The 19,837-nt window shown below is 35.4% G+C and overlaps 1 protein-coding gene across 2 annotated transcripts in view; it reads left to right on the forward strand.

The window, feature by feature from the left end:
• Positions 1–258: 258 nt before the first annotated feature.
• The window catches only part of abcc4 (ATP binding cassette subfamily C member 4 (PEL blood group)), a 69,358-nt gene continuing 49,779 nt past the window's right edge, over positions 259–19,837 (forward strand). Inside the window, exons 1-5 of one of the 2 annotated variants that reach the window (NM_001007038.2) lie at positions 259–587; positions 6,820–6,930; positions 14,278–14,398; positions 16,941–17,165; positions 19,328–19,417. In NM_001007038.2, the coding sequence (NP_001007039.2) occupies positions 502–587; positions 6,820–6,930; positions 14,278–14,398; positions 16,941–17,165; positions 19,328–19,417 (633 nt within the window). In that variant the 5' untranslated portion in view covers positions 259–501. The remainder of the gene's footprint in view (positions 588–6,819; positions 6,931–14,277; positions 14,399–16,940; positions 17,166–19,327; positions 19,418–19,837) is intronic. The other variant, XR_012407207.1, reaches the window with a different exon arrangement.

The raw sequence follows: 19,837 nt of genomic DNA on the forward strand, positions 1-19,837 counted from the left end.
AGCGAAGCTGCTTCTCATGAATATTAATCAAATGACGTGACGTACACCATACCGATTGGCTGATATCAAGAAGATTATAAATAATCAGGCGGGTGACGTCGAGCTACTCAATATTACTTAAGTCTCTTGACCAGTCATTGCTCTTGACGCCACAGTCAAGGAGGGTTTCTAAGCAACGTAGCTATGCTCTAATTAATATTAATAACATATTCATAATCTTATCACATCTGTTAACATGACCTTAGGTGTATATATAAATGTGTGTACGTCTTGCTTATTAGCGCCCAATCAGGTTTGACAGGAGTGACAATGAGCCAATCGCTGCTCGGATGGGGCGGGGTTTGGTCTCACGCTCACAGTAGGAAATGAACGGTTTTACCTCAGCCTGTAGTTACCGACATGTGCGTGTTAGAAAGTTATACAACAGTTTACAAGGTAAATGTCTTGCGCTGGTTACAGGTTATGCGAGGGGTACCAGAGTCCGGCTGAACCGCGGGGAGGATGACAAGCGATATGGAGCCGATAAAGAAAGATGCCAAAAGCAACCCCTCAGCCTCGGCTAATCTCTTCTCGCAGATATTTTTCTGGTAAGTCAAGTTTTATAATGCCCCTAAGGCAGGGGGGAAGAGTATTTTGTGTTTCCACTGAAGTAAAAACAAAGAAAGAAAGAATGTTTGCTCTTGTTTATAATAATGTACATCTTCTGAAACTAAAGACAACCATAATTAGATGATGTGAAGTGTTTTTTCTGTCAGTCGTGTCTAATCTATGGCTTTGTTAAACTGGGAAAGTTGGTCCTAAACTTTCCCAAGAGCTTCTACAACATTTATATATATATATATATATATATATATATATATATATATATATATATATATATATATATATATATATATATATATAACAGTGAAAATGCTACTTTTTCTTGCTTATGTATGTTCATTTGAAGGCAAAGAACATTTCTTTTGTACTTTTTAAGTTTTTAAACATTTCCTAGTGCTGGGTTGTGACATATGCTGGATAAGTTGGCGGTTCATTCCTCTGTGACCATCCCTGATTAATAAAGGGACTAAGCTGAACAGAAAATGAATGAATGAAAGTTTTGGGTTTTATTATGATTTTTTTCCACATCAAACGTACCGTTTTCTATGTGAACATAATTTAAAATATATCATAATTTAATTATAATCATGTAAATAAAAAGCAGATTGTCACAACATTCTGTAGAAATTGTAATATTAAAATAATATACAACTGCACTAAAAACCTCTTTATTACAAGATATTAGCTTTGAAAATGCAGTGACTGCCTGCAAGTGACAGGACAAAACACGACTCTAAACCAGGGCTCAGCAATCCTGTTCCTGAAGAGCTACCTTTCTGGAGATTTCAGTTGCAACCCTGAACAAACACACCTGTCTGTAATTATTAAGTGCTGCTTCAGGTCCTATTAATTGGTTGAGGTGCTTTTGGCTGAATTTTGCAGGAAGGTAGCTCTCCAGAGTTGGTGACCCCTGCTCTAAACCATAAGTCTCAAACTCAATTCCTGGAGGGCCGCAGCTCTGCACAGCTTTGCTCCAACCACCTCCAACTCACACCTGCGTAATCTCTAGTGCTGCGTCCGAAACCGCATACTTCCATATGTACATGTATAGTACGCTAAAATCAGTATGTGAGCCGAGTAGTATGTCCGAATTCATAGAATTCGAAAATCAGTATGCGAGAAGTACCCGGATGACTTACTACTTCCCGCGAGATTCTGAAGTGCGCATCCCATGCACGCTGCGCTATCCCATGATGCCCCGCGAGCGAATTCATGAATGGGAGTGAAGCGACGCAAATGACGCAGGTAGGTCGCGTGACCATGACAAAATGGCGGATGTAGTATGTCCGAATTCCATTCATACTTTTCACATTCATACTGTATAGAACGTACTTTTCTAACGGCCGAGTAGTACGTTTCCATTCAAATGCAGTACCTACTGAGTAGTAGGCGGTTTCGGACGCAGCCTAGTAGTCTTGAACACCTTGATTAGTTGGATCAGCTGTGTTTGATTACGGTTGGAGCAAAACTATGCAGAGCTGCAGCCCTCGAGGAATTGAGTTTGAGATCTATGCTTAACACTTTGAATTAATGACTGAAAGATGTCCAAATTAGGGGCTGCATGATATTGGTAAAAATCTAACATTGCAATTTTTTTTATTCTGCGATATGAATACAATTTCACTTAGATGAGATAAATTTATCATTTTAGATTGAAAAAAACACTTGCGAAATTATAATCCAGACTCAACGTTGCATATACTAGCGATGTGACTATTGCGAATGATCACATTGATATTGATGCTGAAATGATATATTGTGCAGCCCTAGTTCAAATAATATATTTTTCTGGATTTTAAAATAAAACTATCCACAGCATACCTTAATTATAAAAGCTTTTGCACTTGTGCATTACTTTAAATTCGTAGATATGAAAAAAAAAAGAGTATCTTCATGGACAGTTTGTTCCACATGGACATTGAAATCCATTCATTTGGCTGCAATATCAGTGGTTTTTAGGTTTTGTTTGACTTTTAGGAACACTCAGTTGTTGACTCTTGATTATTATTTATTATTTCGCAAGTGTTCTTTGATGCTTGTGACTGTGAGGCTTTTAAAAGCATTCAGGCCTAAAAAAAGTATCATTTGTAACTTTTAAGAAATTAATAACGATTAATTTGAAATTGTTTATAAAAGAAAGACTATTGTGTTTTCCGCAGGGTCTTAAAATGACCTCCATTTCAGAACCTAAAATTAAGGCCTTAAAAAGTCCTAAATTTACTGACATATTGTGTTGTAAGTCTTAAACTGTTTTTAACAGGTCTTATTTTTTCCCTAAGTAAAGCTACGCAATTTGGGCCAATATCCATCTAATAACCAACAACACATCTCAAAACCTTTATTTATTTTTAAGTTTTTAATTGCAAAGTGAGTTCATAACAGCTGTTAGACATGTTTACAGCAAATTCCCCAAATTAAATTCTCTAATCAGAGGAAAAAACTAAAAACAATTACAGGAATCCTCATGATAATACTGGGCCATTAGAATTTTTTTAACCCTGTATAAGTCTAAAATTTAATTCTTTATGATCTTAAAAGGGTCTTAAAAAGTCTTAAATTTGAGTCCATGAAATCCGCAGTAACCCTGGACTATACAGTATAGGTTGTTTTCAATCACGTGGTTCTGGTGATGCGCGTAAAAAACTAAATGGGAGACATAGAGGAAGGATGGCGATTTATACCATGTTCTAAAGGAGATGATATGAATAGAAAATAGCCACATATGTTGGGCATGATCCTTATATCATGGTCCGAGTTTTCTACTCTACTCAAATATATTTGCTTGTACTTCATAAGCTATTACGTTACATAAAAAATACTATAGTAAATACTATAGTGTTTTGAAGTTTACTTTAGATAATTACTTGACTTAAACTATCATAGTAATTATATAGTTGCTGTCGTACGACACAACTGTAGTAATAAACTAATTTTTCTATAGGTTTCAGTTTTCTACGTTATTTAATTATACACCATCACAATGCACCACAGTTTACACTAACGTTACAGCATTTATCTCAGTTTATCAGTTTACTATGCTAGAGTGTTCTGTAGCATTCATTAACAAAATGTTGTACACATTAATCACGTCACTATGTGGTGCAAAAACATGTTTATTATAAATTACTATAGTCTTTCACCATGTGGATATCTTCCAGACATCTCGAAATAACAGATGAAAGCATACAAAAGCCTGGACACATCGTCTACATTATTATTCGTTTATTTTTGTAACTGGGAAAAGTCCTTCGCAATAATAATCATTTAATTTTGTCGCAAGGGCTGCATTTTTTTTTGTTTGTTCTGTCGATGTTTATGTTACGGTGTTTATTGTGCCCAAACGCCAGTAAAGACTTGGATTATTGTAAAACAAGATTGATATTTTATTGGAGGGTATACGTTATTTATATTCTCCTGGATTTTGTATAAGTGTGCTGGTGTTTGTATCGGATTTTTATCTATCACATTAACATATAATACACATAGCTAGGCCTGTTTTATATAATTATTGGTGCTGTCTAGGGTTGTAACGGTATGAATTTTTTACGGTATGATAATCGTAAAAAACAATACCACGGTTTGACGGTTTCGCGGTATACGGTATTAAATAGTAATTCTCATAGCAAAGACCCTGAAAACAACAAGAACACGTTTTCTGACTGAACAAAGGTTTTTCTATGGGGGAAAAAAATGCATTTATTTACTGACAATGTATCTGCCCAAAAGGTCTGGGAATGAACAAAACAGAAAAAAAGTGTTACAAAATAATAGAACAGTGAAGCAAATTTGACTTTTTCCAAATAATATATTTTCAGTTACTATAAACAACACCACTTACAATGAACAAATAAAAAAATAAGAAAATAAGAAATAATGTGTCAAAGTCCAAATAAACATGGTGCAAATCCTCAGTAAAAAATAGATATAAATATTTACTATACTATAAATAGTTACATAACGAAACTAGATTTAATATGGAACATCCTTAGGTTTTATGTGCCAGCATGGATATGGTAGTCTGTGGATATGGATTTGGATATGGTTGTCTGCAATGCAGACAAACAGCTGCACCTTCATTTGCGTCTTTTGAAAACAGCAAGAGCAGCAGTTCGTCTTTGCTGTGTCACTGTTTTGTCATGTTTCTGTGCTGCTGTGGATGCAAAAGTACTTAGTATGAGAATTATTTCATGCAAAACTTTTTTTTTTTTGCGTTTTATTTAGCCGCGCATAAATGTATATCTCTCATTCCGTGTTGTTCAAAAAGCTCAGTGTTGGTCCACAAACAAAAGTGAAACCTATGCTTATTGGTTGTGATATAGCGAGTTTGAACCAATCTGGGTATGGAGGAGGGACAATGCATCAATGTATCATGTCTGGTTTGTCCGGAGACACAGTGACGAGCCTTTCTTTGTCAAATCAGCGTTGTCAAATTTTGATGACGTAACCGCACTGATTCCGGAGCCTCTGAAAGTCCGCGTTATGTGATACAGCACTGGAAAGCTGAGATTCTCTTCTTTATGCCAATCTTTGAATTGTATGAATCGGATCAGCGGATCAAAAGTTATTAAACATTTAAGAGCAATACTTATTTTTAGCCGCGGGCGGCTGTCTCGGTCTTTAAGGGTTAAAACCGTTGATATGCAATTGTTCATGGTATGATAATCGTGCACGTTCAAATCGTGGTAGACCGTCATACCGGTATATTGTTACAACCCTAGTGCTGTCAAACTAATTATCGCGTTCAAAATAAAAAGCTTGTACACATGGATGTATTAAATAAATGTTTATTACATGCCGCCTTTTCCTACGTTTTCAAGCCAGTTTCTTGAACTTTCCCCCTTTTATGAGCAAACACTTTGGAAAGTCCATAAAAGCTATTTGGTATTTATCATTTTGGCCAATTTAAACAATTATAAACAATATAAAACAGAAACATTTTGATGTTCTTATAGCGATTTCTATTTAGAAGAACCACTTTCTGCCCTCCATCTGAGTCTTGCGTGTCATTATTAGCTATGTTTCCATCCAAAAAAACTGGATTATTGCATAAAAGACATGCGAATAAAGCAGCGTTTCCATCCAACGAGTCAAAGCGAACAAAATCGGCAGTTCCTGATTAACTAGCGCCAAATATTAACAATAAAAATGGAATTTGCTGCAGTAGGAGAAGCTGCGTCAATCTTTTTCTTCATCTAATAAATGACTTGTGCCTCAGAAAGCAATCCTGACACGCTGTGAGCGCGCAGTGGCGTTTGAAGGTGTCAGGCACGGAGCACAGATGCTCTTGATTCTGGAGGTCATTAATAATATAATAACACTAATACTGAAACGGTAAGGTGTTTTAGAATGACCGAAACAACAGTTTAGATGGTTTACAGTGTGCTCAGCCTGCTGGTTTGTCCATTCACACACATTTTCATCATCACATGATCTCTGATAACAAAATCACATGACCTTTTTTAATGCGCATACTGAAATTTGTGCGATAAAAGTGTTTTTCATCTCAGTTTATGCACATCTTTACCTATTGAGTAAAAAGTTTATCCTACTCAGTTATGCGCATAAGTTTTTTATGCGCATTTTCAAAATTTATGCGCATCATGCCGTTGCCATCAGCCGTTTTTTTATGCACTTATGCAAAATGCGCATAAAAATAGGTGGATGGAAACATAGCTGCTGACGTCATGTGAAAACAACCTATTATTTTACATTTGATTATTCAATTATTGTATACCTGAATACATTTTGACTCAATAATAAAATGCTGTATATTCAATTAGCATATTTTTCTTTATTGAATTGATCTGTTTGTAGGTTGTTTCTTATACAAATATTGTGCTCAGTAAAATAAATATTACACTTATTATACTATACTTAATGTGCTCAGGTGCTATACAAATACACTTGAATTATATTTTATGCACATCCCTACCGGATCTACCCAATCAAACTCAAATCACAGATTCTTTACAAACATTTATTCAACTCATCTTGTGAAATGTATTCGTATTGCAATATATATCGCAAAATGCTAAAATATTGCAATGTGTAATTTTTCTAGTATTGTGCAGCCCTACTTACCTGCATGCATGTTTGTGCTTTTTCACTATCACTTGAACATGTGGTTTAAATGCTTTAGGCCACTGTCATCACTCATCAATAATTCAGCATGCACATTTAAAGCTTTATGTTGATTCTCTTCCCCTTTATCATCAGCTGGCTGAATCCTCTTTTCAGTATCGGATCTAAGAGGAGACTTGAGGAGGATGACATGTTTAATGTGCTTCCGGAGGATCGGTCAAAGAAACTCGGGGAGGAGCTGCAGAGGTGAGTGAACCGCTGGGAATAAAGCGACGCAAGAACAGGTTGTTCTCAAATAAACCCTCAGAGAGTCCACCCGTGAAATGTGAGAACGCTGCAGTTCCCATTAGGTGTCGAGCTCGTGATGGTCTCCACTGGTTTGTGCAAGCTGTGCATTATGCAATGTTGAGCTCTTGTGAAAATCTCTTAAATCATTCACACATTTATTATGCATGCACGGTGAAAGGGTCACTAAGCTTCCATTGAGATTAGTAATGCGAACAAACTGTACATATTTACTAAAGTATTTATTATTCTTTGATAATGTTACTTGGTTTATATTAACTCAGTGAGTTAACCAAAGTTAATACGTTTTTCTGAAATACTTGATTCTGATTAGTCAATTACAACATTTATAAGGTATGTTCCTCCCAGAGAACAACTGAATTAATAATAATAATAATAATAAAAATAATAAATTTATTTGCATATATCGACATTAAAGCTTAATTTTCAAAATACTTTAAGCTTTTAAAATACAGAGATAAAACAAATAACACAAGCTCATACAGGTTTTTGGAGTCCTAACCATTAGAGAATTTTTCATATAACAAACTATGTACATATTTACTAGAGTATTTATTACTCCTTGTTAACATTAGTTAAAGATATTTCAGCCATTCATTGTTAGTCCTTATTAATGCACAGTGAGTTAACTAACGTTATTACATTTTTCTGAAATACTTAATTCTGATTGGTCCGTCATGATATTCCAAGGTATGTTATTCCCAGATAACAACCACTGAAGAAATAACAATAATAAATGTATTTGTATATACAGTAGCACCATTAAAGCTTAATTTTCAAAACACTTAAAAAAATACTATATAATTAATAAATATATAATTAATAACAAAGACTTATGCAAGTCTTTGGAATCTTCCTATTTGCGCTTAAATAGCCACGTGAACATTTAAGTTTGCTCGCTTCATTTGCGCGTCAAACCCCGCTTTAATCGATACGTTTAGGGCCGTGTCTGAGTCCACTAGATCCTTTCTGAGGTGCATCCGTCTCTGTGAGCTCCTAAACTCCTGCAGAAACTTAACCTGGATAATGGAGGATTTCAGCGGTGCTTCTGACTCAGCTGAGCCCAGTTTGATGAACTGTCGTCGGTGTCGACCATACCTGCCAACACTCCCATTTTACCCGGGAGTCTCCCGTTTTTCAGACCCATCTCTCGTATTGTTCTGTCTCCTGGAATTCCGGGATAAGCGCGTAAAACGTGCAAAATGTTTTCTGTTCAATACTTCATATAGAAAGATGAGACGCTTTTCAAACGGCTTCCTCATTTTTGTTTTGGTTTTGTTATTGAGATAGTCACACAGCCCATATTTACATATTTATCTAGATCTAAACCTCAGGAGAGAGGGTGGCATTGGGATGTTTCCTAAACCAGGAAAGGTATTGCAAATGTCTTTTTACCCAAATAATAATAATATTTTTTAAAAAGAAAGAAAAAGTATAATGTTCCCTTTAGAGATGCAGTGAAACAAATCTTCACAAACTACACAATTTCATGATGTTATTTCAATATTTAAAACGTTTTTTTGTATGCTGGTACTTTGTGGAACCAGGCCACAAGGGCACGTGATTTAAATGGTTATACTGTTATATATACGGAGCAGAGCTCTTGGCAGAGGCTACAGAGAGCAGGATGGAGGGTGTGTGAGGTTAACTTAATGCTCCCTCTGCTTTTCCTGCTCACTTTCATTTTGAACTACACTAAAAACGAGCCTACAGGCTACTCATTTTGAGAAGTAGTAAACTGAAGTAAAACTACTTTAAAGAATAGTTAAGTACAGTACATTTGTTTATGCATGTATTAATGATATATTAATGTAATTATAATAAACATCTATCTATCTGTCTATCTGTCTATCTATCTATCTATCTGTCTATCTATCTGTCTGTCTGTCCGTCCGTCCGTCCGTCCGTCCGTCTGTCTATCCGTCCGTCCGTCCGTCCGTCCGTCCGTCCGTCTGTCTATCTATCCGTCCATCTATCCATCTATCCGTCCATACATCCGTTCGTCTATCTATTCTTATGTCCATCCATCTATCTATCTGTCTATCTGTCTGTCTCTCCGTCCGTCCGTCCGTCTATCTATCTATCCATCCATCCATCCATTTACCATCTCAAATAAATCCACTTTGTGTGAGTAAACAGTGTATTTTTTTAAATAAAATTATTGAATCTTTTAAATTGCTTTGTAAAAAGTTAGAATACAGTTAAATTTATGCAGTTAATAACAGTAATTAAAACTAATATTAGTAATACAAATAATACAATATTTTAGGGCTAAACTATGGTAATTGAATAGCCTTTTAATGTGCCCTAAGATTATTTTTTTTAAATCTAAAAATCCCTGACAATTATTTTTTGATATGTAAAATTTTATACTTAATGGTATTGTATTTTATTACATGGAAGTAGGTCATCAGTCTTTGTAAACCTGCATTTAATTACAATTTTATTATATCTTTCTTTTTACTGTTGGTTTGCAAATGTTTTGCTTTTGGCTTCTGAGGAATGTAACATTTTGTGTTTTGCATAAAATTCAAATACTATTTCAGAATTGTTATTTAGCATTACTTTTAAATCAGCATTTATGAAAGCTTCGTAATAGCTTTTGCAGTTATTATAAAGTTATTACTATTTATTGCGTTTCGGGTACAGAGTGATCCCCTCAACTCATGAAATTGCATTTAAACATTTGTAGATAAATAATCTTATCTCTATCCAAGTTAATATGTGTTTAAGGTAAATATTTGTATCTGTTTGTTTATTCCCTACTAATCAAACACATGGCCTGTCTACTTTGCGGCCCCTTTTTACAGTCCAGTAAATTCCTTATCAGTACTTCAAGTTTAAAGCTTTGTCATAATTGATTTCCACTAATAGTTTTATTGAGAAATGATCTCTTCACAGAATAAAATACAGACATTGTACAATCCAAATTTCATAGTTGTCATTTGTTCTCTCAGTCACGATTTTACATATTGTAAACTAAATCACCAAGTATGATTAGCCATTCATATTGATGTTCTTTTTTTTCTTCACCTTGAGGTTTTATTACATAAGAACAGATAAGCAGATAAATTATTTGCAGCACAGTGGAGAAAACCCGCTGATAATCAGCCGTAAAAGTTTTTATCTCCAGCCATGAAAGCGTGGAAATTAATGACAGCGAACACAATCCTGTCATTCATTAAAAAGCACCTCCACACACACTGTTTCTCCAGCCTCTAATCATGCACTTTTAAATGAATCAGTGCTGGTTCATTTAGCTCAGAGCTCGGGGCCATGACACTCATTTCTGAAGCTTTTATTGCCAGCAGCAGCTCAATGGGGCCGAGACGTAAACACTGATGTTCTGCCTTCAAGTAAACTGTTGTTTGCAGATGTAGAATTTACTGCCGGAAGTCACTGTTGGGGAAACAGCAGCCAAATTGAAAGAGCGCTTGAATATTTTACCTGGTTTGGCTAAAAATGTGCTCCCACTTTATTTTAAGTGCCTTTAACTACTATAAACTTAATATACAAATTAATAATGGGTACAATTATGGCTGCAGAACGTGATTATATAGTTGAACAGGTACAACAGTTACGAACACAATTTTTTGGGAGTAATTTCAGTTTAAAGTGAAACTTTTATAAGGTAAAAGCTTATCAACTGCATGCTTTTAAACCATCGAGTACTTTTTTGAGATTCTCACAAAGCATGAATTAAGACAACGTTAGCACCTGTTAGCCTTATTTGTGTTTAAAAGTGGATTAGTTTTGAGCTTTTGTCATCTAATTTCATCTTTTTGGTTTAAAATCATTAAAATCTAGTTACGGTAATCTAGCCTAGAGGTCATAAAAGCATGTACTTCAGTAGTTTTTCTGCGTCTGAGAAAGATGGCATTATGTGAAATTTTATTAGTTGTTTGTGTTTTTAAGACCTGTGACTGTGTGAAACATTCTAAGCAATTTTGAAGCATTTGACCGCAAAGAATTATTACATTTGTAGCTTTAACAAAGATTAATCATTTTTAATCATTTATACAATGAAGGCTGTGCAGCTTTATTGTACATTTTTGAATCTTTAATACTGCTAGACTCCTTCATTTGTTGTTTGTTTATTAAATTTGATGCATATTCACTCCCCTACAGAATCACCCGAATCAATCTAAAATTATTAACTCTTTCCAAATAGAACTATTCAAGTTATGTTGTGAAGTATTGCAATATAATTCGCAGAAATTCAAAATACCGCAATGTAGGTTTTTTCCTAATATCTCTAATAAGCTCTAGAGATAATGTTCTTATTCCTATGTTCTGTTGCAAAATACTTTTGTTTGTTCTTGGGTGGGATACGGTGAAGGTTTGAAACCGGTTTACTGGTTTGGTTTGAGGCAGCAGTATGTTTTTAACAGGTAGCAGTTACAGTTGAATAGCATGCAGGTTTTTACTAACGTTAAAATGCAAAAGAGAGTTTTGAGTCTAGTTATTTAAATGTTAGTACATAGTAGCTGATAATGTTTACCCCTTTATCTAGTGAAGAACCATATAAATTAACCTCACTGACCTTTATTTGCAAGATAATTTCATTTTGGGTCATAAAAGTTCAAGAGTCTTGTAATAACCCTTAACAACACTCCAGGGTTTTTCCAATGAAATGCGTGTAGTGGCGTATAAATGGTGAATGTAAAGGTAGATCCAGAATCTTTTGGCTTTTTTTATGCATTTCTTTTGTGCTTTGAATGCTACTTATGATGCGTTTTATATAGTCTGTAGACTTACCTAATTGTGTTACACTCAAATAAAAGATTTTTGCTGCTTCTTCAAACTATTTATTTAAAATGAGCTGAATCAACACAATTCTTGAGTTCTTTGGGGAACAACTTAACAATTGTATGTTCAATCCACTTACATTTGTAAAAACAATTAAGTTAACAGACTCAGAGTTTGCAAGTTTTCCTTGTGTTTCCTTTTGGTGCTCCAGATTTCCCAACAGTCCAAAGATATGCGGTACAACTGAATTGAATAAATAAAATTGGCCATAGCGTATGTGTGTGGATGAGTGTGTATGGATGTTTCACAGTACTGGTTTGCAGCCGGAAGGGCATCCGCTGCGTAAAACACAAGCTGGAATAGTTGGTGCTTCATTTCGCTGTGGCGACCTGATGAATAAAGGGGTTAAGCTGAAGGAGAATTAATGAATGAATGTATGAAGTTAACTAAATCAATTTGTGTTGAGGCACTATAGAGGAATTATGTGGAACCCAGCAGTGTTTTTACAGTGTACCTGTTCACCAGCTGGCCCTTGTGATCCAGGAGTGCAGTCCGTTTAAGCTGTGTAATAAATAATAAAGATTTATTTACCAAACAAAGACACAAATTGACAGATTTAATAACAGTTTGGCATTTTAAAAACTACTGACAGGACCTAAGAAAGACACACTATTTAGTGATGAGTGGGTAAGGACAGTTAATTTGGCAGCTGTCCATATTTCGTATGCGTTTATACAGTATAAGCTTCCCTTTTAGATGGTAATTTGCTGGTTTTTGAACCTGTAAAAGGGTGAAAGCATGCCATTTGTAGTGGATCAGAGACTCCGATACTCCTATTAATTCGTATTTAAGTAAACTGTATTTTAATATTATATAACCATGTCAGTAATGGTGTATTTATATTATCATAATATAGTTGTATTTTTAATTGTTGCATAATTCATATAATGTGCTTGTTGAGTAAATACAGAGGTTTTTTTTTAGTTTTTTTTTTTTTATAAAACAAGATTTTAACTTCATGTTTTATGTATATTATACATGTCAAAAGTACATTATCTGTCCCTGAAATAAAAAAAATACAAAGAATAAAAAGTATTTCATCCCAAAAATGTCTAATCAATGGCTTGATGGTTGATTTCGGTGAGTTGTTCTGTAAAGAAAAATGTCATTCATAAAAACACTTTACAAATGTACAAACTCTGTCATTGTCCTCGTCCTCAGCCCAATTGAACTTACAGCTTTAATAGTTTTGTCATGCTGTTATTTAGTAAAAAAACTTCAGAATTAGCAAGTTTAAGTTGTGATCCCTTTAAAAATCAGCCATGTTCACTGCCTGTTTGATATATGATATAAAGTGGGTCTCAGGTCGCACAAGAGTCACTGCGTTAAATTCATTTTACCCCCTGTCGTGTCTTTAAAATAGGACAGTTTATTTCACCCCAGTATTTTCAATGGAATTTCTGCACTAGCTTGTTGCTACCGACGGTGCTAGTGGTTACAACGCTCTTTCATTTCATTTTATGCTTGAACAACTAAATGAATGCTCTAGTCTATTGAACTGAATGTATTTTAATTACAACATCCATGCTGTAAAAACAAGTTTGTGTAATTGCAAATACTCACATTAAACTTTCTCCAGAAATTTATCGTTGGCTTTAAAACTCTAGCTGTGTATAGAGCCCATTGTCCCCAACTTTCGGTCAGTCCTGTCACATTTGCATTAAACGAAGCATAAAATGCGTGCAATACACCTTTAAGGCTTTGACTCAGAGAAGCTGACAGTGATCAGGGATGCGTTCTATCATAGAATTGCATGATTTTATGCTTGTTTTTGCATGATTTTGTTAGGACGACAAGGTCAAGCCTTGTCAAATTTTTTATAAGTGAAAATTAATGTTTGTAGTAGAATGTCCTATCTATCACAGTTGTCAAACTCAGTTCCTGGAGGGCCGCTGCTCCGCATAATTTAGCTTAAATTACCTCCAACACACCTGCTTAATAATCTCTAGTAGTCTTGAACACCTTAATTAGTTTAATCAGCTGTGATAAGCTTTGATAAGGGTTGGATTAAAACTGTGCAGAGCTGCAGCCCTCCGGGAATCAAGTTTGAAACCTATGGTTTAGTTCCTACCCTAATTAAACACACCTGATCAAACTGATTGAGTCCTTTAGGCTTGTTTGAAACCTACAGTTAGGAATGTTGAAGCAGGGTAGGAACTAAACCATGCAGGGAAGTGACCCTTCAGGAACTAAGTTTGACCCCCCTGCTGTGTCTAAAAATGATGGGCAATGACAACAGATTACAGTGGAATAGTTTAGACCCTGTCTGTCAAAATAATGAATGATGTGAAAGTCTAACAACCTCTCGTCTGAATGCTGAGGTCATCATGGTGTTTTATGATGACATAACATGGGTAATACACTGATTTGCAATGTTTTATGACATCCTTTTTCTCTTTGTTCATACAGTATGTGCTTGTCAGCATTTTAATTTAGTAGCCTTACTCGTTGACTTTTTCTATCTCTCCACATTTACAGCTACTGGGACCAAGAGAAGGAGAAAGCAGCCAAAGAACTCAAGACCCCAAAACTCACGAAAGCCATTATCAGGTGCTACTGGAAATCTTATGCAGTTCTGGGAGTGTTTACTCTTATTGAGGTACGTTCTGAACTGGAACTAACACCTATCTGTATGTCTTGGTAAATGGTACAGAAAGGGAAGACCAAGAAGTTTTTTTGTGGTTATTGGACATCTCATGTATTGATGCAACATTTTAGTTTAATTTTTAACCCATATATATGTGGCTGATCGATGATACAGAACATCTTATAAAATCTGTTGATGATTCATTGTCTTTATGGGAATCAGCTGAAGTGTTGTTCAAACAGTTTTATCAGCATTTGTAGATGATTTAAATGAATCTTTCTGAGATATCCACAACTGCAAGTGTATAGAAATTAGGAAAATTGCATAAAGGATTCACTCATTCACTCAAATCTTTTTATCCATCTATGTAACTTATAAAGAGACTGCCACGAAAATAAATATTTGGCTGCATTTCACAGAAATACATGAGATTTGAGTTGCCGGGTGGGCAAAATTAGGCATTAGAAATTGGCATTAAAGTCCTTATTTGCTCTTCGTGGCCGATCAAGACTGAAATCATATTCACTATCTTCTATTAGGCTGCATTTACACTGCAGATCTTGTTGGTCAATTTCGATTTTGTGACTGTATCTGAATTTTTTGACCACCTGCTTACGTCATCTTTAAAAGGGACTCGTGTCTGATGTCTGCATTCACACGGCACAGATGATATGACCTGGAAAAAAAGAGCGGGCGCTGACTGACAGCTGATCATTAAAGTGCTCTTTTCTCCGATCCTGTTTTTAATCTGTTCACTGAGTCCAATTTTTTTTATATTATTGACAAATAGCTTTAATATACGACAGAAAAGTTCTCATTTGACCTTCTTCCTTTAATCCAGGCTTTTTAAACCAGTAGGTTTTATCTTAATGCAATGTCCATGGGATGATTTATGATGTTGTTTATGTAGCGGATGTTGCACACTCTCTGTCTCGTTAACATGCTTAAATCAGACCCCCTCGTTTTTTTGGCAATTTTGCGATCACTGAATTCAACACAGTCACATTTTTTTTTTTTTTTGCGATCCTGCAAATTTCTTAATCCAAATGCAAAATAATGTTAATAATTTCATAAAAAATCTAATTTTAAACCATAAAATCAAATTTTATCCATTTTAGTTTGCAATTAATTGTTTTATATGACGTTTGCGTTCGCAGGGCACATGATGTATTTTGATTGTCTCGAAAAATAACAACTCGCCTGCCTTTGACATGCATCAGACTGCAAAAGAAAGTGGGAGCATGTTAGTTGAACATCTCACAAACGGAGCAGTGGAATATACAGAAAAGCAAGCAGCTTACAATTATATTAAATTCTATTTATTAATTATATTAAATATATATGTATTTGTGTGTGTGTGTGTGTGTGTGTGTGTGTGTGTGTGTGTGTGTGTGTGTGTGTGTGTGTGTGTGTGTGTGTGTGTGTGTGTGTGTGTGTGTGTGTGTGTGTGTGTGTGTGTGTGTGTGTATATATATATATATATATATATGTRTGTGTGTGTGTGTGTGTGTGTGTGTGTGTGTGTGTGTGTGTGTGTGTGTGTGTGTGTGTGTGTGTGTATGTATATATGTATATATATATATGTATGTGTGTGTGTGTGTGTGTATATATATATATATATATATATATATATATATATATATATATATATATATATATATATATATATATATATATATATATATATATATATATATATATATTCTGATCAAGTCTGAACCTGCGTGATCGGGCCCGTTTCCGATCGGATCCGAACATCCCATCTTTTATAAATTTTTTTTTATATTTAGCGTGTTTGTGTGTGTTTGTGTATGAGTGTGTGTGTGTGTGTGAAAATCTAGAGGGTCTGTTAAATACTTGTGCTTCACAACAAAATAAAAGCTATTTTTGTGCTAGTAAATGTGATTTAAAGTTTGGGAGTCTACTGAATTCTGTTCTGAAATGAAAGCGTCAGAGTTGACATCATTCGCTACAGTTTTTATTGATGCGTGACACTCCTTGACAGTTGATAATCCGATCTACCTGCTTATAGAATGCTACCTGCAGACGCAACGATTCATGTCGGATAAATTTTCATATATGAACAATCCTCAATCTGATTTGAGTGCACTGAAGTCCATGTGATATTATTCCTGCTTACACATACATAGCCCATATCCGATCTGTGCCACATGGGAAGCAAAAATCGAAATTGGGTCACTTGAACCATTATGCATAATTGCAGCCTAGAGACGGTTTTCATCATTACTAAGTTGCATAGCCATTAAATATTGTCTAGTTACTTTTTACCCAGCCTGATCACATTTCTTTGCAGGACCTTTTCTTTAAAATGACCTTTTCTTTTAATATGTGAATAGAAAGTACAAGAGGAGTAATATAATAATTCAGCTTCAGAAATATGACTTGTTCTATTTTGGTGTCACCATTAAGTCTATTCATAAGTCTATTCAAGTCCACCACCCCAAGTAATAATGAAGACTAGAGACTGAATGTCTTAAGAAATATGAATAATGCCATTGTTTCCTCATCTAGTGTTGCTTCTTACCCATTACAGGAGTCAATAAAAGTGATCCAGCCTGTGTTTTTGGGCAAACTCATTAAGTATTTTGAGAACTATCGGCACGATGACATGGCAGCTTTATCTGAAGCTTATGGATATGCAACAGGCGTCTGTCTCTCCACCCTGGGCTTGGCTTTGCTCCATCATCTCTATTTCTACCACGTTCAAAGAGCTGGAATGAAAATTCGCATTGCAATGTGTCACATGATCTACAGGAAGGTCAGGTTTTCTTTAAACACCCAATAGCTTACCTTTGAAAAAATTGTACTGAGGAGGTGCCAAAGTAGTATTTGTGATAATTACCATATTAGTTTATACAGCCTTTTATATTTACAGCTTATAGTTACCCTGTGTTTAAAGGGATAGTTCACCCACAAATGTTAATTCTGTCATCATTTACTCGCTCTTTACTTGTTTTAAATCTTTATGAGTTTCCTTCTTCATTTGAACACAAAAGAAGATATTTTGAAGAAAGTTGGAAACTGGTAACCATTGGCTTCCATGGTATTTGTGTTTACTACTATGGAAGTCAATGTTTACAGGTTTTCAGCAATATCTTCTTTTGTGTGTTTCAACAGAAGAAAGAAAGGTATTCAACACAGAATCTCAAACAGGTTTGGAACAAGTAAAGGGTGTGTAAACAGTGAGTGTGTTTTCTTTTTTGGGTGAACTACACCTTTAAGTAAAACATCATTTTTGCTTTATTTTGTAAAAAGCTTATGGTTTTTCAAATCTGGAAATAAAATGTCAAATTAGAGCATTTTTGCATGGAATAGCAAACAAGTTACATGTTTTTAACCAAAATATATATATATTTTTTTTACTTCAGAAGACTTCAGAAATCCGTATATTTAGTGGAATAACCCTGATTTTAAGTCGCAAAAACATGAAAACTTGAATTATTTAGATAGAAATGCTCTAAATAATATTTTTCATAATATATTTTATTTGAAGTTGTTATCAGATCTATTATAGAATAAAACAAAAATGAACATTTTGCTCAAACTCATACATAATAAATTCAGAGAAACTGGTCATTTTCAACCTGTCTCAATTTATTTAGATTTTTTTTTTTGAGAACGATAGGAGTTTTATCAAAGAAAAGTCCAAAAACTCCCATCTACAAATGTTATATTACTGTATATGATATACACTCACCAGCCACTTTATTAGGTACACCTGTTTAACTGCTTGTTCACGCAAATTTCTAATCAGCCAATCACATGGCAGCAACTCAACACATTTATGCATGTAGACATGGTCGAGACGATCTGCTGCAGTATAAACCAAGCATCAGAACGGGGAAGAAAGGGGATTTAAGTGACTTTGAACGTGGCATGGTTGTTGGTGCCAGACGAGCTGGTCTGAGTATTTCAGAAACTGCTGATCTACTGGGATTTTCACACACAACTATCTCAAGGGTTTACCAAGAATGGTCCAAGAAATGTTCCGGGTGCAAATGCCGTGTTAATGCCAAAGGTCAGAGGAGAATGGCCAGACTGGTTCGAGCTGATAGAAAGGCAACAGTAACTCAAATAACCACTTGTTAAACCAAGGATGCTGAAAAGCATCTCTGAACACACAACAGAACCCTGAGTTGGATGGGCTACAGCAGCAAAAGACACACCGGGTGCCACTCTTTTCAGCTAAGAACAGGAAACTGGGGCTACAGTTCACACAGTCTGACCAAAATTGGACAATAGAAGATTGGAAAAACAATCTGGTGTGATGAGTCTCCATTTCTGCTGCGACATTTGAATGGTAGGGTCAGAATTTGGCATCAACAACAGGAAAGCTTGGATCCATCCCGTGCATCAACGCTTCAGGTTGGTGGTGGTGGTTTAATGGTGCACATCTTCTGATGGCTATTTCCAGCAGGATAACTTGCCATGTCATATAGCATAAATCATCTCAGACTGGTTTCTTGAACATGACATTGAGTTCACTGTGCTCAAATCGCCTCCACAGTCCCCAGAGCTTAATCCAATAGAGCACATTTGGAATGTGGTGAAATGGGAGATTCACGTCATGGATGTGCAGCTGAGAAATCTGCAGCTACTGCGTGACACATTCATGTCCATATGGATCAAAATCTCTTGAGGAATATTTCCAGTACCTTGTTGAATCTATGCCACGAAGGATTAAGGCAGTTCTGAAGGCAAAAAGGCGGTCCAACCTGGTACTAATAAGGGGTACCTAATAAAGTGGCCAGTGAGTGTATGCATACAAAATGCTTTTTTTTTTATTTTATTTTATTTATTTTTTTTTTAACAGTGTGGTAATAAGTGTGAGTTATGGGACTTGATTAGTAAGTTAATTTTTGCTTCAGCCAAAGGTAACTTCTTATCACAGTAAACCCTTTTTTCTTCTTCCTCTTTTAGGCTCTATGTCTTAGCGCTGCAGCAATGGGCCAAACAACCACAGGGCAGATCGTTAATCTTTTGTCCAATGACGTCAACAAATTCGATGAGGTAGGAAATTTTCATAACTTTTCGTCTTCCTCCATTCGTGTCACAGGTCCTCCTTTTCCTGTTTTCGAAGCGGGTCTCCTGTAGTGTCGTTTTTATTTTCCTTTAAAGAATCTGTCATGGCACTTTGTTTGATCAAAGTATTGTTTCCCAAACTTCATTTCCAGTTAAAAGAGCCAAAGGCAGCAGGAGTGATTTACCGTAAAGGGTTTGAGCTACCAGGGAACAGATTGGCTGAGATTCAGAGCACCAGGAGTGGTCACAAATAGATTGTCTTAAAGGGATAGTTCAGCTAAATATGAACAATACCCACCATTTACTCACATTCAAGCTTTCCAAAGAAGTGGGTATGTGTTTTGTTTTCTTCTGTAGAATTTTGGTCACCAAACAGTGAATACTTGGCTAATACTAGACTTGTGTAGT

Source organism: Danio rerio, chromosome 6 (genome assembly GCF_049306965.1).
Source record: "Danio rerio strain Tuebingen ecotype United States chromosome 6, GRCz12tu, whole genome shotgun sequence".
NCBI lineage: Eukaryota > Metazoa > Chordata > Actinopteri > Cypriniformes > Danionidae > Danio > Danio rerio.